Below are 17003 nucleotides of genomic sequence, written 5' to 3' on the forward strand. Positions count from 1 at the left end.
ACATTTTTTTCTCTCATCAAATATGCTCACACAAAGGGTTTGAGTTACATTAGCACATTGTGCCACTTGAAGTCCTCCTTTCATTGAGCCTCGAAGGAAAAGTTCCGACCAGCACTGAGCCTTTCTGGTCGTCAGCAGGGGAATAAGGGCAACGGATCAGCCGAAGGTGGAATCGAACAGCCAGCTCAACCAATCATATAGTTAGCCAACACATTTCCCACATATCTGCCCTTTCAGATCTGGCTCACTTGCTGACTCTGAGAAATGTTTATATATCTGAATCCCGGTCTGTCAAATGCCACAGATAATGGAGATGACTCCAAATATGTCACTTTGATCTCAGAAGCAATTTGTTCAGTCTGACATTATTCAATCAAAACAGCAGAAGGCCAGACTCTGAATGTAGCCAGGGATGGATGATGAGAGCTGGATACAGTATTCAAGTGGTTCATCCAACAAATACACCAAAACACTTGAGACTTTCAAATTCCAGTTTCAGTGTATGGTACATATGGGCTCAATCCCATTTCCAGTTTTGACCCCTACCTCTCGTGTTCGAGTGCCCCCTTGACCCTTAGAACAGATTTCCAAGAGGTAGTTGTTGAAATCTCACCCTATGAAATGGGACAACCAGTAATAAGTACACTGCAGCAGTATTTTTATGTTAAAGACCTTTTTCTTTACAACTTTACTTAGAACAAGTGCCAGAAATAGGTTGTGATAACTGACAGGGGAAATACGTGTGGAAATCTGTAATTAATTGGGGAGAAATACAAGAGAATTTTGACTCTGGGGGCAAGCCGAGAGAGGCTGGGGTTGGCAAGTATGACTAATTCTACTCTGTTATTGAAGAGGTCATATTATGCTAATTTCCAGGTTCATACTTTTATCTGGGGGTCCTAGTTGAATATTACATACTTTGATTTAAAAAAAAAACACATTATTTTTCTCATGTAGTGCATTGCTGCAGCATCCCTCTCACACTGTGTCTTGAACGTTTTAGCTTCAGAGAAAGACATCTCGCCTCTGTTCAATCTATGGTGAGAGTTGCACATGTGCATTACTTAACGGGCAGGACGTAGCCAATCAGAGGCAGAGTAGGGCAGGTCATGCTGAGCAAGGTAGTGTGATCTAAAATAACGCCGCTACAGCAGTAGCAACTGTGTGTCTGCTGACTGACTGGAGTGTATATATTTTATAACAAATATATAAAAATATATATTTATATAATGCCTGTTACACAGTGACGCACATCAGTTACAGAAGTAAAGGTTCGACTCCAAACCAGGCGTTTCAGTCAGTGCAGGGGCAGTGTTTTTTGTGGGAGAGAGTAACTCCCTTTGGTGTGGACTTCGGGCTTTTTCACTTTGCAGACCTTTTACATGCACGAAAATGCTACATAACGCAATAACGGAAAGGCAAAACCCCAAAAAGCATAATATGACCTCTTTAAAGCATAAAACAACATGTTATAAAATTCAAATGTAATTGATTGAAAATGTATTTTCTCACTAAGAATTTGGCGTGGATCAAAATTTCAGTACACTTTTCTTCTCCATCTTTCCCTGTTCGTAGGTCAGACAGTTTTTAATTGGGTGTCTCAGGTGCATAGAAACAGAGAGGGGGCACAGAGAGGCGGACGGACTGTCAGAAGATGAAAGAAATGTGACAGAGAGGCTGTGAGAGCAGGGATGTCATGGAGCCAGCCCACTTTCATTGGAATGGTGTGAATCCAGTAGTCGCACATCATACAGAAAACCCCCCTGAGATCATTCCCTTTCCTTCACTCACACCCAATGTGACTAACATACAGCTCATACAGAACCTGAAGTTCTGCCAAACACAAGGGTCATCAGTTCAAGCTACTTTCTTCCAACATAGATTGATTAAAAGCAAATTCCCTCAAAGATGCTGGTTGGATGATCAGTGCTTTTTCAGCTGAATACTTGCTTGCAGACTACACTTGGTGCAGGTCCACGTGACAAATTGTACGCTAAATTTCCTCAGTGGTGGCAGTGAGCTGTCTTTTCACATGCATCTACATTCAGATGAATATATTCCGTAAAACACACAGTTGCTGAATCCACCGACAAGGTTATATATCTATATATATCTTTATGTGAGTTACAAACACTGTGTACTTTGGGCATCATCACTTTTGATAGACTTGCAGTATATTACTTAGTAAACTTAGAACAGCGCCCACTTAGTAAACACATTCAAACTCAAATACATATAGCATCACTCAGTAATGTCATGTAAGCAATCCCTGCATCCAATCAAAACATTGTTGATAGAATAGTGTGATGCTATCATTAGACTGCAACATTTTTCTCAAGAGAAGTGTCGTTGTGAGCAGTAGAATAACCGAGACTACCCAACAAAAACTGAATTAAGGTTACAGAAATGCAATTAACTTTTAACTGGCTATGAAACAGTCTCAATTTAACACTGGTGCCTTTATGTGATTTACATGCACAAACAAGGTCATCAGCAAGAAAATTGACTATTTCCATATATAATTATTAAAATTTACCTTTATGCCTGTCACTGGGTCCAATTCTGATGTATCGTCAATCTGCACAGAGCAGATTGAGCCTGATAGGATGTCATACAGCAGAACAGCACACTTGTTTAGGGTGAGGAGAAGATAATTTTTTAGCTTAAAATGACTGCTTTAGTCGGCACAAACTTGGCTGGAGATATCCCGACTCCCCATCAAAAATATCTCAAGACTACACATAGCCATGCTGCTAGCATGACTAAAAAGTTGCAGTGGGTAGCTCGCTGACTTCCTACCTTGCCCGTGTTATGGTTGATTATGTGATAAATGATGAAATACCTGCAGACACAGTCAGACTGTCCCAGGGGCATGTTGTCTGCAGCACATCAAAGGACATTTTGTGACCACAGACCTGGTATGTACTCAAACCAGGGAAATGATATGCTGCACGACAGGTATGTGAGTACAGTACGTGCTCTTGGTCACACACATAAGTCTATTTTTCACGGCAGGTTGATTTGAACTCATGTGTCAGGCACACTCTCTCTGGACTCCGGTTGTTATATGAATAACCTCTCAGCCCTCACACACTCACACACACACTGCTGCCCTGTCAGGGATGCCTGTGTGATGAGAGATGTGTTTGTCAATAATACATCTCTCAGGAACCAAAGACGTGTCAGGTGTTGTGTCTGGTCGGCTTGTCTTTCTGCCCGCATGAGTTTGTGTCCCTGAACACCTCCCCGCCTGACTGTCTGCTAATGGATGAAGGGCTGGACAGCTATACTGATGGTTATAGATAAATAAATGGGTGATTGCACTGCTGGATTTTCTTTTTCTTCTTCTCTATCAACCTTTCTCACTCTGTTGTTCAGTCATAAATGCAGAACAATGTCGTCCAGCAGTGGGTCAAATTAGATACATTCCCCACTGGATCATTTTGGTTCAATTAGCCACATAATCTAGCATGTAAAGGTCACTGTGGGCTGGTGGCGACTGCTGTGTGTGTGTGTGTCTGCTTGTGTCTCGTAAGGGCGGGTCAGCGGACTGTGTTGACAAACCGGTGGGGGAAAGAAGATGGAGAGAGATGAATCGAGCAGGAGAGGGGAAGAGAAAGGAGACAGATAAAGGAGGAAAGAAGAAGAAGAGGACAGAGAGAGATGACATTGATGATGATGAGGTGGAGGAAGGCGTGGACGGGGATTGAAGGCCACTGACAGGCAGAGCGAGGGGAAGATAGATTTATAAATGGAGACAGAAAAAGGGGACAAGAAATATTGAGTACAGGAGCTGTGGAAGAAAAACCCTGTATTCTTTCATTTAGTTTTTCTGTCCCTCTGATATATTTTGTGAGAAGCTCTTTGAATAGGTTTGTGCTCCTGAGTTCAGGCTTTGCAAGAAGTAGTATCAGTAGCTTGCAGTTAAGAAGACAGTCCCGTGACAGAGGGAAAAATGACTTCAAAATGACAAAAAAACTAGCAGTGGACATCAGATGCAAAAACAGGATTTCTTACACGTCCAAAGGATGACAAAGTATGAAAAATGGTAAACAAACATCAGTTTTTACATGTTTCTTTTTATTTGCCTCAGTCAGCTTCTGGTCTGTTTTTGTGTAGTTGCTGTTCGTGGTGTGAAATTGCATCAGCAGGGCGGGGGAACAAGGAAGTCATTGGTGAAAAGTCCAAGTGTGACAAAAACATGTGTGGATCGCCACCTTTCTCTCGCACAGCTCTACAGGAAGTCGTCAGAGTGTACTGGACACGATGACACAGAGGTCGACCGATTGTGGATTTCTAAAGGCAGATGTAATAAGTATAGTTTGGAGCAGGAAAAAGCCCATAGCCGATTAATCATTTAATATAAAATAAACTTTCACTGAAATATTAATGATCTCAAAATGATATTGACTGCAAAACAATGATAGGCTATATGCCACTAACTGAGCCAAGTTCTGCCGATAACAATAGTTTGTAGACCTCTAAAAAGAAATAAGTTAAGCCTTAATTGAACCAGCAAAGGGAAATTCAGTGAAAGTAGCAAGTGAGCTTCTGCAAAAGGTTGCCTAACCCTCAGCGTCCTGATGTAAGAAACAGTTATAGATCAGAAAATAAGAAGATTAAATGCCTGGGGCACAGAAAGTGACAATTATTGGCTGTAATTCCATGTTAGCGATAAAGTGCTACAAGCTAACTGCTTTGGGTCATTAGTTTAGACTTAAAAGGTCAATTGTCAGCATCTTCCAAAACGGCTGTAGTTTGGTTAGTTTTCTGCACTAAAACTACTTGGTTTACTTTGGCTTTGCTCTAATTTTATATACTTGAGGGGAGTTTAATATATATCTTCCAATGTTTTCTATGAAAAACTCTTAAGTTGTAACGTAACTAGTTACATTAGTAACAAATAAATGCAATGGATCAAAAATTAACCTGCAATATTTCCCTCTTAATTATAATGGAGTAGAAGTGTAAAGTAGCATGAAATGAAAACACTTACATTTGTACTTAAATACACTATAAACTAAGTACACTTGAGTAGATGTAATTAGTAACTTTCCGGCACTGTCTAGGAAATGTGGTAGGTTATTAATTAAATTCTATAATTTTATAATCAACCAAAAAAGAGTGGGGAAACAATAAAAACCTCACAGATGCCTTGAAAAAACAGACATTTTGGTGTTATATAGTACACACCTATGATATAATATGATATGATACGATGAGTGTTTGTTGTAGTCAGTGGGCAGTTAGATGTTTTGTCGGTGACACAGGCCAGTTGGCCCTCACAGATGGTCCCACAGACAAATGTCATGTTGGAAATGTCACTAGACGCCAGTTTTTACATGGTCACTCTGCTGGCAAGCCCACAAGGAGCTGGCACAGCCAACTCTGTGTGTGTGTGTGTGTGTGTGTGTGTGTGTGTGTGTGTGTGTGTGTGTGTGTGTGTGTGTATGCGTGTGTTTATTGTGCACATTGTGGGAGAATTGCCCAAATCAGACTTGTTTTTTTAATGCGTTCCTGTGTGTGCTTGTATGTCGTCAAGCGTTCAAAAGCAGCTTAATCATGCCAACCTCCTCCACTGTCTCCAACGGAGTCGCATCAAGATCCTCTTTAATGAGAAATATTCTAATTATCCCTCTAATCAAAAGCACACCGAAACACATTACGCTTGTACACCACTCACTGTAGCACAAACATCTCATTTGCTTAATGCACAGTAAGATGTCATTTGTGAAGCATGTTTATTCTGTAGATGGAGCGGCATTTACAACGTGCAAAATACATGTTTAACTAAATGCAGATGTTACACAAAGTCATACAGAGAAAAGCCATAAAAACACAGTGAATTGATAACAAAATGACCAGGCAGTTTGTATTCACCCACACAAGTGTTTTCACTTGTGTTTCCTGAGTAGACCTCCTCTCAGGACTGTGGGTGTCTGTGCCTACTGTGCTTCATTGACACCTCCCTCAGTCTCTTGTTAGTTTTGTTAAAGGCAGGTCAACTCACGCCTTTATCATTTGTATAAGTACACGAGTTTAGTATTGTCACATGATTTTAGTGAGGACAGTTAAAGGATAGTGAAAACACCTGCGCCCGTGTGCATTGCCCAGTGATTCAACTGTAGACACGTTAAAATACAGTACAGCCCATTGTTAGCAAATGTACAGTAAGTTGAATCTATTTAGTCTACAATGCTAAAATCCCAAATTGAAAACTATACTTTAATAAGTTGTTTGCTTTTGATTTGTGAGAAAGAAAATCAACCGATCTCTTGTGATTATCACCACACACAAAACAAAAATATCACGTTTTGGCCTAAAATATCAAGTTTTGTCGTCTCATCCACAGCTGGAAATTGTCTCTTTAAAAAATATCTTGCTCACAAATGTTGGAACATCGTGGCCCCTCATCAAATATAGCCAGTGGTTTCACAGTTACAAATGTTGAAACACAGTCTTGAACTGTGGTCACTGGCTTGGCAGCCTTCTCGCCTCCACTGCTAATATAAAAGTCAGGTCATAAACATTTTGTCGGTATGATACAAAATTTTAATGTATCAGTGGTTTTGAAGATGCGTTAACTGCCGACATTTTATCCTGGCGACTGTGCTAAAACTGCTGTAGCTGGAGAGCTAGTGCTACAGTAGTATTCTTTTCAAGTTATTTACTCCGCCCTGATATTTTTTTGTCATGATTATGGGTATACTGTATAATTGAATTCAATTAAAGAGTGATTTAGGAGAAAAATGGTCTTTGAGCAGCTTGCTAATTGTAGTTAGTGCAACGTGTTTGCTGCAGTTGTCAGATTTCACCAAAAGGGATCCAGACACAAGACACACATGCAGGCAGGCAAAAGCCAGCTTTTTGAAAACCAATGTCTAATAAATCCAAAATCCAGAATCCAAAAAAGAAGCAACAACACAGAAATCTAGAAATCCAAGAAACTAAAACAAAAAGCCAAGGACAAACAAAAGGCGAAGTACAAACCAAGAAAACTCAAGGAATCAAAAGCCAGAAACACACCATGGGGAGATGGGACACAGAGACACAGGAACAGACTCAGGAAACTCAATGGACAAACTAACAAAGACAGCAGGGAGCACACAGACTAAAACAGACAAAGGGAGGAAGTAGAAAGTGAGACGAGACACAGGAGGATAGAGCTTCAAAATAAACAGGAAATAACTAAACCAAAAACTCAAACTATAGCAGCATTGTATCCTGGAAGGTTGACTGAAAATGGATTGTGCAACACTGCTAAGATACGCAAGTGTCTTTCATTTCAGATAGCCCAGCTCTCCATTTCCTTAAAGCTTAATACACTGCTATTGGTCAACAGCGAGTTCACCTAAATTGAACTCGTCGCACTTGACTTAACTTTTGACATCACAAATTAATTGTGTGTGAGACTCTTCAGAGCTTTGTGTAGCACTTGTTAGTAGGGAGCGCAGCAAACCAAGTGAAACCAACAGTGATTAAACAGGTCCAGTTATTTAAAGCAGTGAATGTACTGTTTGGTGCTGCTGCTGCTGCATTATCCTTGCCTTGTGTTTAGTGATGATATATACCCCTGCTCATTTTGTCACGTCTTGGGGGTCAGGCAGGCAAACACAAACTGTGTTTTCATTCTGTGATGATGACAGACATCTGCAGATGCTACACTTTGTGCTCTGTGTGTGTGTAGTCGTGAATCAGAACATCCAATCCATCTGCGGCGTACCTATTTGGGCAAAGCGCTTTTGTTCCAGAGCATAAATGTGACGCAGCTCTGTGTTCGTATGCATTCATTTGAAAAATAGGCCAGTTCCCATGAGACTCTCCATCTCTCTCTATCTCTCTGTGTGTCTCTCTTGCTGCCTCTCCAGCCACGTCCTGTCCTGTCCTGTCCATCCATTTATCATTCGCTTCTTCACACCTACCCTCTTCTTTATTTTCTCAAACCATTCATTCTTCTCCTCGCCTTTCAATCATTTTCTCACTTACTTACTTCCTGCTTTCCCTCTCTTCCTTACTCAGTGTGTCGGCCACTCGCTCGCACAGAAACACTAGCTTGTTCATTTACACCCACTCACTCACTACTTGCCTACTCACACACTCTTTCACACACACACTCTCTCTCACTGTAGCCTTACAGTGATCCTTCCATCTGTCTCCAGCTCCTATAAATCCATACTATTAAGTTACATAATTAGATCAGTGCTCTGTCAATAAGTAGCACTCTGTTAGAGCGTTTCCCTCTTATAGAGAAAGGAAACCTCCCCTGTCGGTCTATTTCACACCCTCACACACATATACACGTTTGCCATCAGTCACTGTTAACCGCTCCAGCAGCATCATGACCTGCTCTGTGGGTCAGGCAGTTTCCTTTGTTTTCTCTGGAATACAAAGAAAGATTTTGGTATGTATCAAACCAATGATTTGATATGTTTTAGCCTATAAGCATTGTCTGGTGTAACAACTCCATAGTTCAGGAGCAGTTACATTTAAACAACTAAAACTACTTGGTTAAGGTTAGAGAAAGATCACGATCAAGGTCAAGGTTAGAAAAAGTTTGCCAACATGATTAAAAATAACTTTGACTCAAACTGCGGCCTCGTGTCAAAAAAGTTTTCCTGGATTTCAGCAGAACTGGCACCACTGAAGACTTGCAAACTTAACACTTCCTGTATCTGTTTCAAATTAAAAACCCTCCAGGGTTTCAGTGGACAGAAATCCTTCATTCCTCAACAAGGCTTTCATTGTGAAACATTTGCAGGACCATGTTGTGGAAAACTCAATGACAATGAACAGAGCGACTTGAAATGCCGCTTATATGATCTTGAATTGTTGATTTGAATTGTTGTATTGAGTTGCATAGTTGGTAATATAAAAAAAAAAACACAATGTGTCACAGTTGACATGATGGACTGTAGTGCTGCTGTCATTCATGGGCTCTCATTATGTTGTTATGTTTTTTTTTGAATGACACATAAGTCACATGCACATAAGGCTTTTGGCTCATTCAGGAATATAATATATATAATCCCCCTTCTTAGACTATATATCGTTTTAGATTTTGGATATCTTAATATATCTATAAGGCCTATATACTATATAACATAGTATCACCTTCATGATCTAAGTGACAAGTAGCAACGTGTAGTCACAGAGTCAGAGGATCATAGAGATACACTACTGCCTCTAGTAGTCCTATAATATTCAGAGAATATTTCTACGATTATCCGATAGTATCTGTGCTGCTGAAGATACATTCTGAAACAACGCCACCGCTATAATAAAGAGACATGATTACAGATATAATTAATAAAATGTAAGTCATGATTTATTCACTAAGTCTGTTTCCATTGCACTTAGTCAAATTTTGTTTTTATCCACACACCAACTCTATGCACTATGACTATACACTGTGTTGATGAAGTGATGAAGAGGCTCTGGAATGGCTTATGATGCAGCAGCAACAACATCAAAACTTATGGGATACTTTAGAAAGTGGTTTTCAGAAAATATAAAGTATAGGTAATTTTGTGGCTAATGGGCGACACAATACAAAGCCATCAGCGTGGTCCTCCCAAGAGTCAGCCGCCTCCGAGACGATCCTGTAATGTGTCAGTAAATGTCAACCGTGAGTCAGCGATTCCTTTCACCGCCACCCATGTGAAACGAGCGAAGGACAGCAGGGAGCGATCGAATGTAAGAAGGAGAGAGAGTCGAGTGAAAACATGTCTAATATCTACAGTGTAACAAATCACTGTGGACGTGAAGTAGAGACGGAAAGAGACTGACAGGCTTACCAAGCACCTCAAAAAACAGCAATATTTGGCTGGAGTCTGGTTGCAGTGATTTGATTCATCTGTCTTTCAGATGTTGATAGGTGTAAATGACAACCTGACAAGTTGGTGACATGTGAAACAAGAACTAGAATGAATACATTAAAGTACCTGTGAACCATGTTAGTGCAATTCTATTTTCTCTTCCACCTGTCACTCTCTCCACCCATGTGCTCCCTGCAGCTATCGTTATCTCAGTCCCTCCTTCTGCTCCTCTCCTCCTGCATCTGTCTCTCTCCCTGGCCGATGTCGGTGTTGTCACTTCACCTTCAACGTGTTGAATGAGAGGTCTGGAATGAAAGCGTGACAGGAGCGTGGATCCCTGTTTCCGTTTTTAGAGCGGGGTCGGGGCCAGATCACACCTTCCCGTGTTTGCCTCGCACCGACGCTCCGCAGGGTCTCTTATGTAAAACACAGTGGGTGTTTGTGTGTGTCTGTGTGTGTCTGTGGGGAAGAGAAAGATGATATCTCTGTTGCTCGGTGTGTGTGCGTGTAAGAAATGAGTGTGAAATTAGTCCTCTCTAATGTGTGTTTTTTTATCGGCGCAGGTAAAGATGATTACTCTGGAGTTCTCACTAATCAAACAAAATTACTTCAATACACTCTAATGATCATGGGTTATTACCAGGGCACTGTGGCTCTGACCTTATTATTGGCTGTGTGAAAACTAGGATTGAAAGCTTATTCTTCTCACTATAAATGGCTCCTGATAAAAATTGCTCTTATAAAATGAAAAATGTGGAAAGTCGGTCCTTTTAGTCTCTGTGCAGTTGTGAGATATATGCTTTATGTCGGGCGTCACAACACAAAGGGACATTTGTTTGTCCATGTGAAAATACCTGCCTAACAGTTAAATGGCTAGTTTTTTCCTTGACAGTTCTTTTAACTTTCCCTGGCATTTTGTTCACAATTACATTCCATTTTGTTTAATAAAAAGTCACTCAAGCAGGAAAAGAAAGCTTTCCCAACTATCAATCTTGCTAGAGGTCATTTAAAAAATGAATAATATAAAAAAAATGTCAAATATTCAGGTAATAATTCAGGTAATCCTCAGAATTCAAAGGCACAGAATGGCAGCATTTTTCCATTTTCACCCTCCCTACAAGACAGAAACCGTTCACTACAGCTCCCTGAGTACCAGAACCAGTCCTGTCTGACCCGTGACCCCCTCAGACACCCTTTTATTAAGAACCAGTTCCCAGAAGGGAAGAAGAAAGAAATCTTTGAGATGAAGGGTTGCTTTAGTTTTAATATCAAAGACTGCTCTGTGATCAAAATGAAATGCGAGAATAAAGATATATATTTTAGGGCTGTTTATCAGACATCTGGAACTACCTCGGAGGTCTGTTTCATGCAGGTCCTGTTTGACTGCCTGGGAGTGTTTCTTGTCACTTTGTGATTTGTGTTAATAGTTGACAAGTAGTGGGTGTTTCAGACTGAGAGGTGTCACTTTCTATCAGGCATGACAGCTTAAACCTGTCCCATTCAGGGTTGAAGCACTGCAGAAAAACACTTTAAGATTGTAAATATTATCAAAAGCATGGGGATGAAATACCAAAAATAAAAATGGTGAGAATTTCAACTGTTTCTGCCAGTTTATGGAAACACAGTTTAAGGGAAAAAATACATATTTTTCCTCTTACCTGTAGAACTATATATTGTTTCATTGTGACTTGTCAAATTTTGGATATATAAGTTGTACTGTTGTCTGCCTTCTCTAGAATATGATGGAACTAGATGGCAAAAAAAAAAAATCAACTGATGTCTCTAGCTGGGACATCATGACCCTGTTATTCAAGACAATCCATAGACATGTGATGGTTTGGTCATTTCCTGTTTTATTTTGTTGATCATATCTTCATGTGTCATGTGTTCCTCCACTTCCTGTCTTTGTCTGTTTTCCCGCCCTTTTTTCCTGCTTACCTATTTTCCATTAGTTAATCATTCCTGTGTATTTAAGCCTGTGTTACTCCTATGTCTCCTGTGTTCCTGTGCCTGTTCCCCCGGTCACTGTGTTTGTTCTGCGTCCCATATGACGTGTCCTCATCGGCTGAGCTGTAAAGTTAGCTAGCTTAGTTAGCTACGTTAGCTCGCCTCTTGTCCATGAGTAGATGCACACTTCCTCTCAACAAGGTCTGTGGATTATCTTGAGTAACCAGGTCATGATTTTTGGCGAGAGACTTTGCTGTTGAGTATTTCAAATTGAATTTTTCAGCACTTTGAGCCCTACAAGCCGAGTGCAATCTTGTTCCATTATATTCAAGAGAGGGCAGACAGCTCTAAGGCCAACATCTCCAAAACAACTCACACCAAAATGATTTAGATGGATAAATACCACTATGTACTGTTTATAGGAAAATATGTTGGTTTTTCATAATTTTGGGGTGAACTGTCCCTTTAAAATGTAACTTTTGTCATATTTCCATGTATAAAAAAAAGTTGGCTCATTAAAGAGCACATTTTTGTCAGGAAAAAACAAACAAATATTGAGCCAAAAAGTTCTGCGTGTACCCGTTATAATGATGGGGAACATTTCCATGAGACTGCTGAGCAGCAGCAGCACTTCTTCATCCGCTGATTTGTTTGTCTCCAACTTTCTTTCCCTTGACGCTGCGAGATGACGAGCGAGAACGAGCTGATATGCAGATCTTGCCTTCTTTTCTCCTGCTCACCTGTAACTATAAAAAGCAATACTTTTCACAGGAGGATTCAGAAGAGTATACAGTGAGGGTGCAGAGGGTGAATAATGACAGCAATCAGAAATTAGCCGGGCTCAAGTTCACACCTTGAGTGTCTGCTGGCGGCGTGTTGCGTCTGAGCTTCCTTTTTCTGAGAAGCTTTTAACACGAGACGCACTTCTTGGCAAAGTGGTCGGAAAAATGATCGCTTTGTTTGAGCAGGCTGTTATTCACAGTAGTTTTAAGTTAGGACATACTGTGCGTGTGTGTGTGTGTGTGTGAGCGCTGTAATCAGTAAAATGCAGGGCTGAAGATGGAACACAGCAGGCTGCACTGCTGAGAACAGGAATAGTGTTTTTACTCCCGCTGCTGCTCCAAAACCGACTCATTTCTCTTGTGTGCTTTTGAGTGTGTATGCATGTATTTGTGTCTACGCTCGCGTCCGCTCAGCACATTCATTTACCGGTACATATCTTAACTCCACAGATGGCTAAAAAGGCCATCTGTAACTTTTACCACCTGCCAAAAGACGTGCAAGTGTAGGTCAAGCTTTCAGAACCAGAATCGCGGCGTCTCAATCCTTTTTTCCGTTCTCGTTCTGACTGACTGGATACAGTGGCAGAAAAGTAAAGAGTTATTATGCAAATCCCTCAATTGAACGTCTTTGTTTTTTGGGGAAGAGGGAGAGCAAGAGAGGGATAATAATTCTTTTGAAGAGATGAAAAGCAGAATGCTAATTCTGAGTTGCCTGTAGAGACACAGAGAGGCAGACAATGCTGGAGACTTTTTATTTTGGCTCCTTCTTTAATGAGTATCACCTTCTTTGTATTTGTGATGCATTCTCTGAGGGATTTAGACAGCCTGCGTGCTTGTATACATACCTCCGTGGGTGAGAATATGTGTTTCCTGCCTCATTCAGGAATATAATTCCCATAATGACACTATACATTGAGTCCTCGCAGGTGTGCGTGTTTGTGCGGCCACCCTATGTGCACTTGTCCATGTTTTTTTTGTCTCCATCACATCAAATCATAATTGAAGTGGGAAATGGACCCCATGCAAGTGTCTGCATTGTTGACCGCAGCCTGTTAAGAGCGTTGTTGATGATGATTGGAGGTAATCTGCCAACGTGGAGCAACACGGTGCCAGAGTTGCGAGTATAATTATACTCTATGAGAGCAGACAGAAGGGGGAGGGCAGTGAGAGTGACTGGTGAGGGACTATTTATAGTCGATCGTTAATCGTCTCCAGATGAGTGGCTGGTGCTCAAGTAGAGAGGCAGTGATTGGTGGACGAGTGGTTGGCTCTCAAGAAGAGAGGCTGTGGTTGGTTTGTTGACTTGTTTGGACAAATTATTATTTTCAATTTTTAAGAATATTTTTTGAGAACTGTGTTTTATAACTACAAGCATGGTTATATAATAAGGGCAATTCTGGGTTATTACAACTTGGATCTTGCTGTTGTAGTTCACATTTTTCCTGCGCAAAGAAGGGTTATTACTGACTCTTTGTTTGGTGGACCCACTTTCAATTTCAACAAAAGTGCTTTAAAGCTTTAGTTTGAGATATTTTGAGAAATGTGATGAGCTTTGTTGCAGGGAGTTGGACGAGAAGATCAATGCGTCATATCTGTCTTTGAAGCTACAGCCAGCAGCCAGTTAGCTTAGCTTAGCATAAAGACTGGAAACAGGGGGAAACAGAAAAAACTGAAGTGCAAAAACTGTACTGGTCGGTCGATTAATATCAGCCGATATTGGCCTAACAGATATGTTGGTATCGGCACATATGCTGTCCAGTATGTAAGTATATTGTTTCAGGGCGCTGATGTCATTTTGGACAGTGGAGTTTATTGTTAAACTGTAAAATATCCTGCATCCATAACACTCCTATCTTTATCACAAGTTTGATAACCACATTTAAGGGATCATTGAACAAAAAAATGTCTATATATGATCTGTGCATATAAGAATATCAGATGATATATCGATGTAGGACATTTTCTTTGTTACCCTTGGAGGGAGCCCGGCTAGCTGTTTCTACGTTTTCTGTCTTTGTTGCTCAGCTAAGCTAACGGTTTGCTAGCTCCAGCTACATTATTACTGTACAGACATCAGATTTGTATTGGCAAGAAAATTGCTGAGTGATTTTTTATGAAAGCTGAAAGCAGCAATACCAGAGGCTGAGCAATTGGCCCGTTCGGAAAAGGCACATTTTGAACGGGTACGGCACTAGTTCCTAGTTCCGGTCAGGCTGACCTGTTGACTTCTCTACAACCTTTTTGATCATGTGACTGCTTGTATTTGTTACCCTATTAGCTAATTGCCATGTACCCACATCTCAGTAATAAAGCTAGTGAGCACAGTGGTATCATTACTGAAGGAGGCAATGGTCAATGTCAAAAAAATAAGGAACAAGTTGTAATAAATGAAAGTTATCCTTTTGATTTTGTGATGTTGGTCTCTCACCTGGCATATAATTGGATGATTTTGCTACTGGAACTGACTCTTTGCCTTCTGTCTCTGTGTCCAACAGGTACTACAGCGCCACCATCCTGCAGATGTCAGGAGTGCGGGATGACCGGCTGGCCATCTGGCTGGCTGGACTCACCACCCTCACTAACTTCCTGTTTACCCTGCTGGGAGTGTGGCTGGTGGAGAGAGTGGGGCGCAGGAAGCTCACCTTGGGCAGTATCATAGGTAAACCACTCGAACTGTCCACTTCAGGTAGTGATGTCTACAGATACTAATGATCAGATTTTCATGTTGTGTTTGTCATTTTTTTTGGACAGGTTCGTGTTTGAGTTTGGGCCTGTTGGCCATTGGTTTTCTGATGTCGGCCCAGCACAGCCCTCCTGTCACCTTTCACCCACTGGACCCATCTATGGCCAACTCTACCTGCGCCAAATACCAGTAAGTACAAACCTCTAGGGTTCAGTTTGGTTACAAGGTAAACGCTGCTGCTGTAAAACTGGCTCCTCTGCTATAAAACAATGAACCTTTATGATCTCCCTTCATGAACAACCATAAGCAAAAAATAATGGGCAGTTACAGCACAGTTTTACTGACATTATGGTCCAAATAAGAGCGGTTAAATACTGCTCAGGACCTGAAATTGATTGGTTTGAGCCCTGGAATTACTCCGACTGCTTACAGCCCTCCAAAAGACAGAAAGAAAGAACTAGCATTGCAATGTTTAGAAGGATTCAACATTCAGAGGCTCTTCTGAGGCTTAAGCTGCTCACATGGGACATGTTTATTTGATAATTAGATACTTTTAAAAGGATTAGTTTGAGAAGTGTCGAGAGTGCTGCAACGCCGTTTTGCTGTGACTCTCCAGAAATGTTTTGTGGACTGCAAAACTTCCCCCAACTTTTCATCAGCTTGAGGGTTTGTAGATAATGACTGCATTTTAATGTTTTGGTGAACTTATCCTTTAAGCATCCCAAAGGAAGACTTGGGGGGATTTAAAGAGTACTCCCCCAGCTCTTCACCGGGGTTGATATTAAGTGCCGTTATTCACATTTAGTCGCATTATGCACAGGTATGGATGAAAATGCAAAGCAAAACCAAGACCGCAATTCAACATAAAGGCACTTCTGCTCTCTGTAAAAGCACTCAGTACTTTGTCAGGATATGAGCCCAGAGTGCGGGAGAGCACTCTCAGTGGTGGAGAGCTTCAGAGGATAAAAAACCTTCTGAGAGGATATCTGTGCTGAAGTTATTGCAGGTTTTCACACATACATTAGTAAAAATCTGTGTATTTCTCAGCACTCAGACTTGAATTTAAGATTAGTGCCAGCGTATATATGCGGAGTCTGGCTGAAAGTCAGATTTTTGCACTGTACTGTGCAACATCCATCCCGTTTCCTCCTGATTTATTAAAAAACAAATAAAACAGCGGGTTATCATGGAAAACAATTCTCTATAAATGCTTTGCAAACATTGTTCATGATTTTTTCCCCGAATATTAATCTTAAAATACCATGCGCTTCATTGTCTCCATTGGCAACACAAGGCAAACACACACACACACACACACATACACACAGATGGAGAACCTGGGTGTGTTTTCATGTAAGCCAGGGACCAGTTGCCTCTGTGTTCCAATTTACTCTCACTTACACAGACACAAGATGAAACTCATGTGTAACGACGCTCTTTCATCATAACAACAAACAGCGCCTAATGGACTCGCTGTCCGGCAACCCACACACTGCAACACACGCCGCCACACACAAACACAAACGCAGTGGTAATTTGAAGAGATGAGTGCTTTCACCACACTGCAGCGCCTTCATTGAGTTCACTTTACTGCATTCGAGCGCACACATCCCCTCGCTGACCACGGGCCACGTCAGAGGAGCACCGGAGCCACCGCAGGCGTCTCACGCTCATTATGGACGAGACGACCCATTAAGGATGCGTTCTTGAGGTGTCTCCAGTTCGATCTGACTTTAGGTGACTTCCATGGGAGATTATGCAATCTCTTGGATATAT

At 41.2% G+C, this 17003-nt stretch overlaps 1 protein-coding gene across 1 annotated transcript in view; it reads left to right on the plus strand.

Moving 5' to 3' along the window:
* The window catches only part of LOC141008551 (proton myo-inositol cotransporter-like), a 66254-nt gene that overhangs the window by 45290 nt on the left and 3961 nt on the right, over window positions 1-17003 (plus strand). Inside the window, exons 7-8 of the mRNA XM_073480974.1 lie at window positions 15040-15203; window positions 15296-15416. Coding sequence (XP_073337075.1) covers window positions 15040-15203; window positions 15296-15416 — 285 coding nt within the window. The remainder of the gene's footprint in view (window positions 1-15039; window positions 15204-15295; window positions 15417-17003) is intronic.

The sequence above is a fragment of the Pagrus major genome, chromosome 14, assembly GCF_040436345.1.
Source record: "Pagrus major chromosome 14, Pma_NU_1.0".
NCBI lineage: Eukaryota > Metazoa > Chordata > Actinopteri > Spariformes > Sparidae > Pagrus > Pagrus major.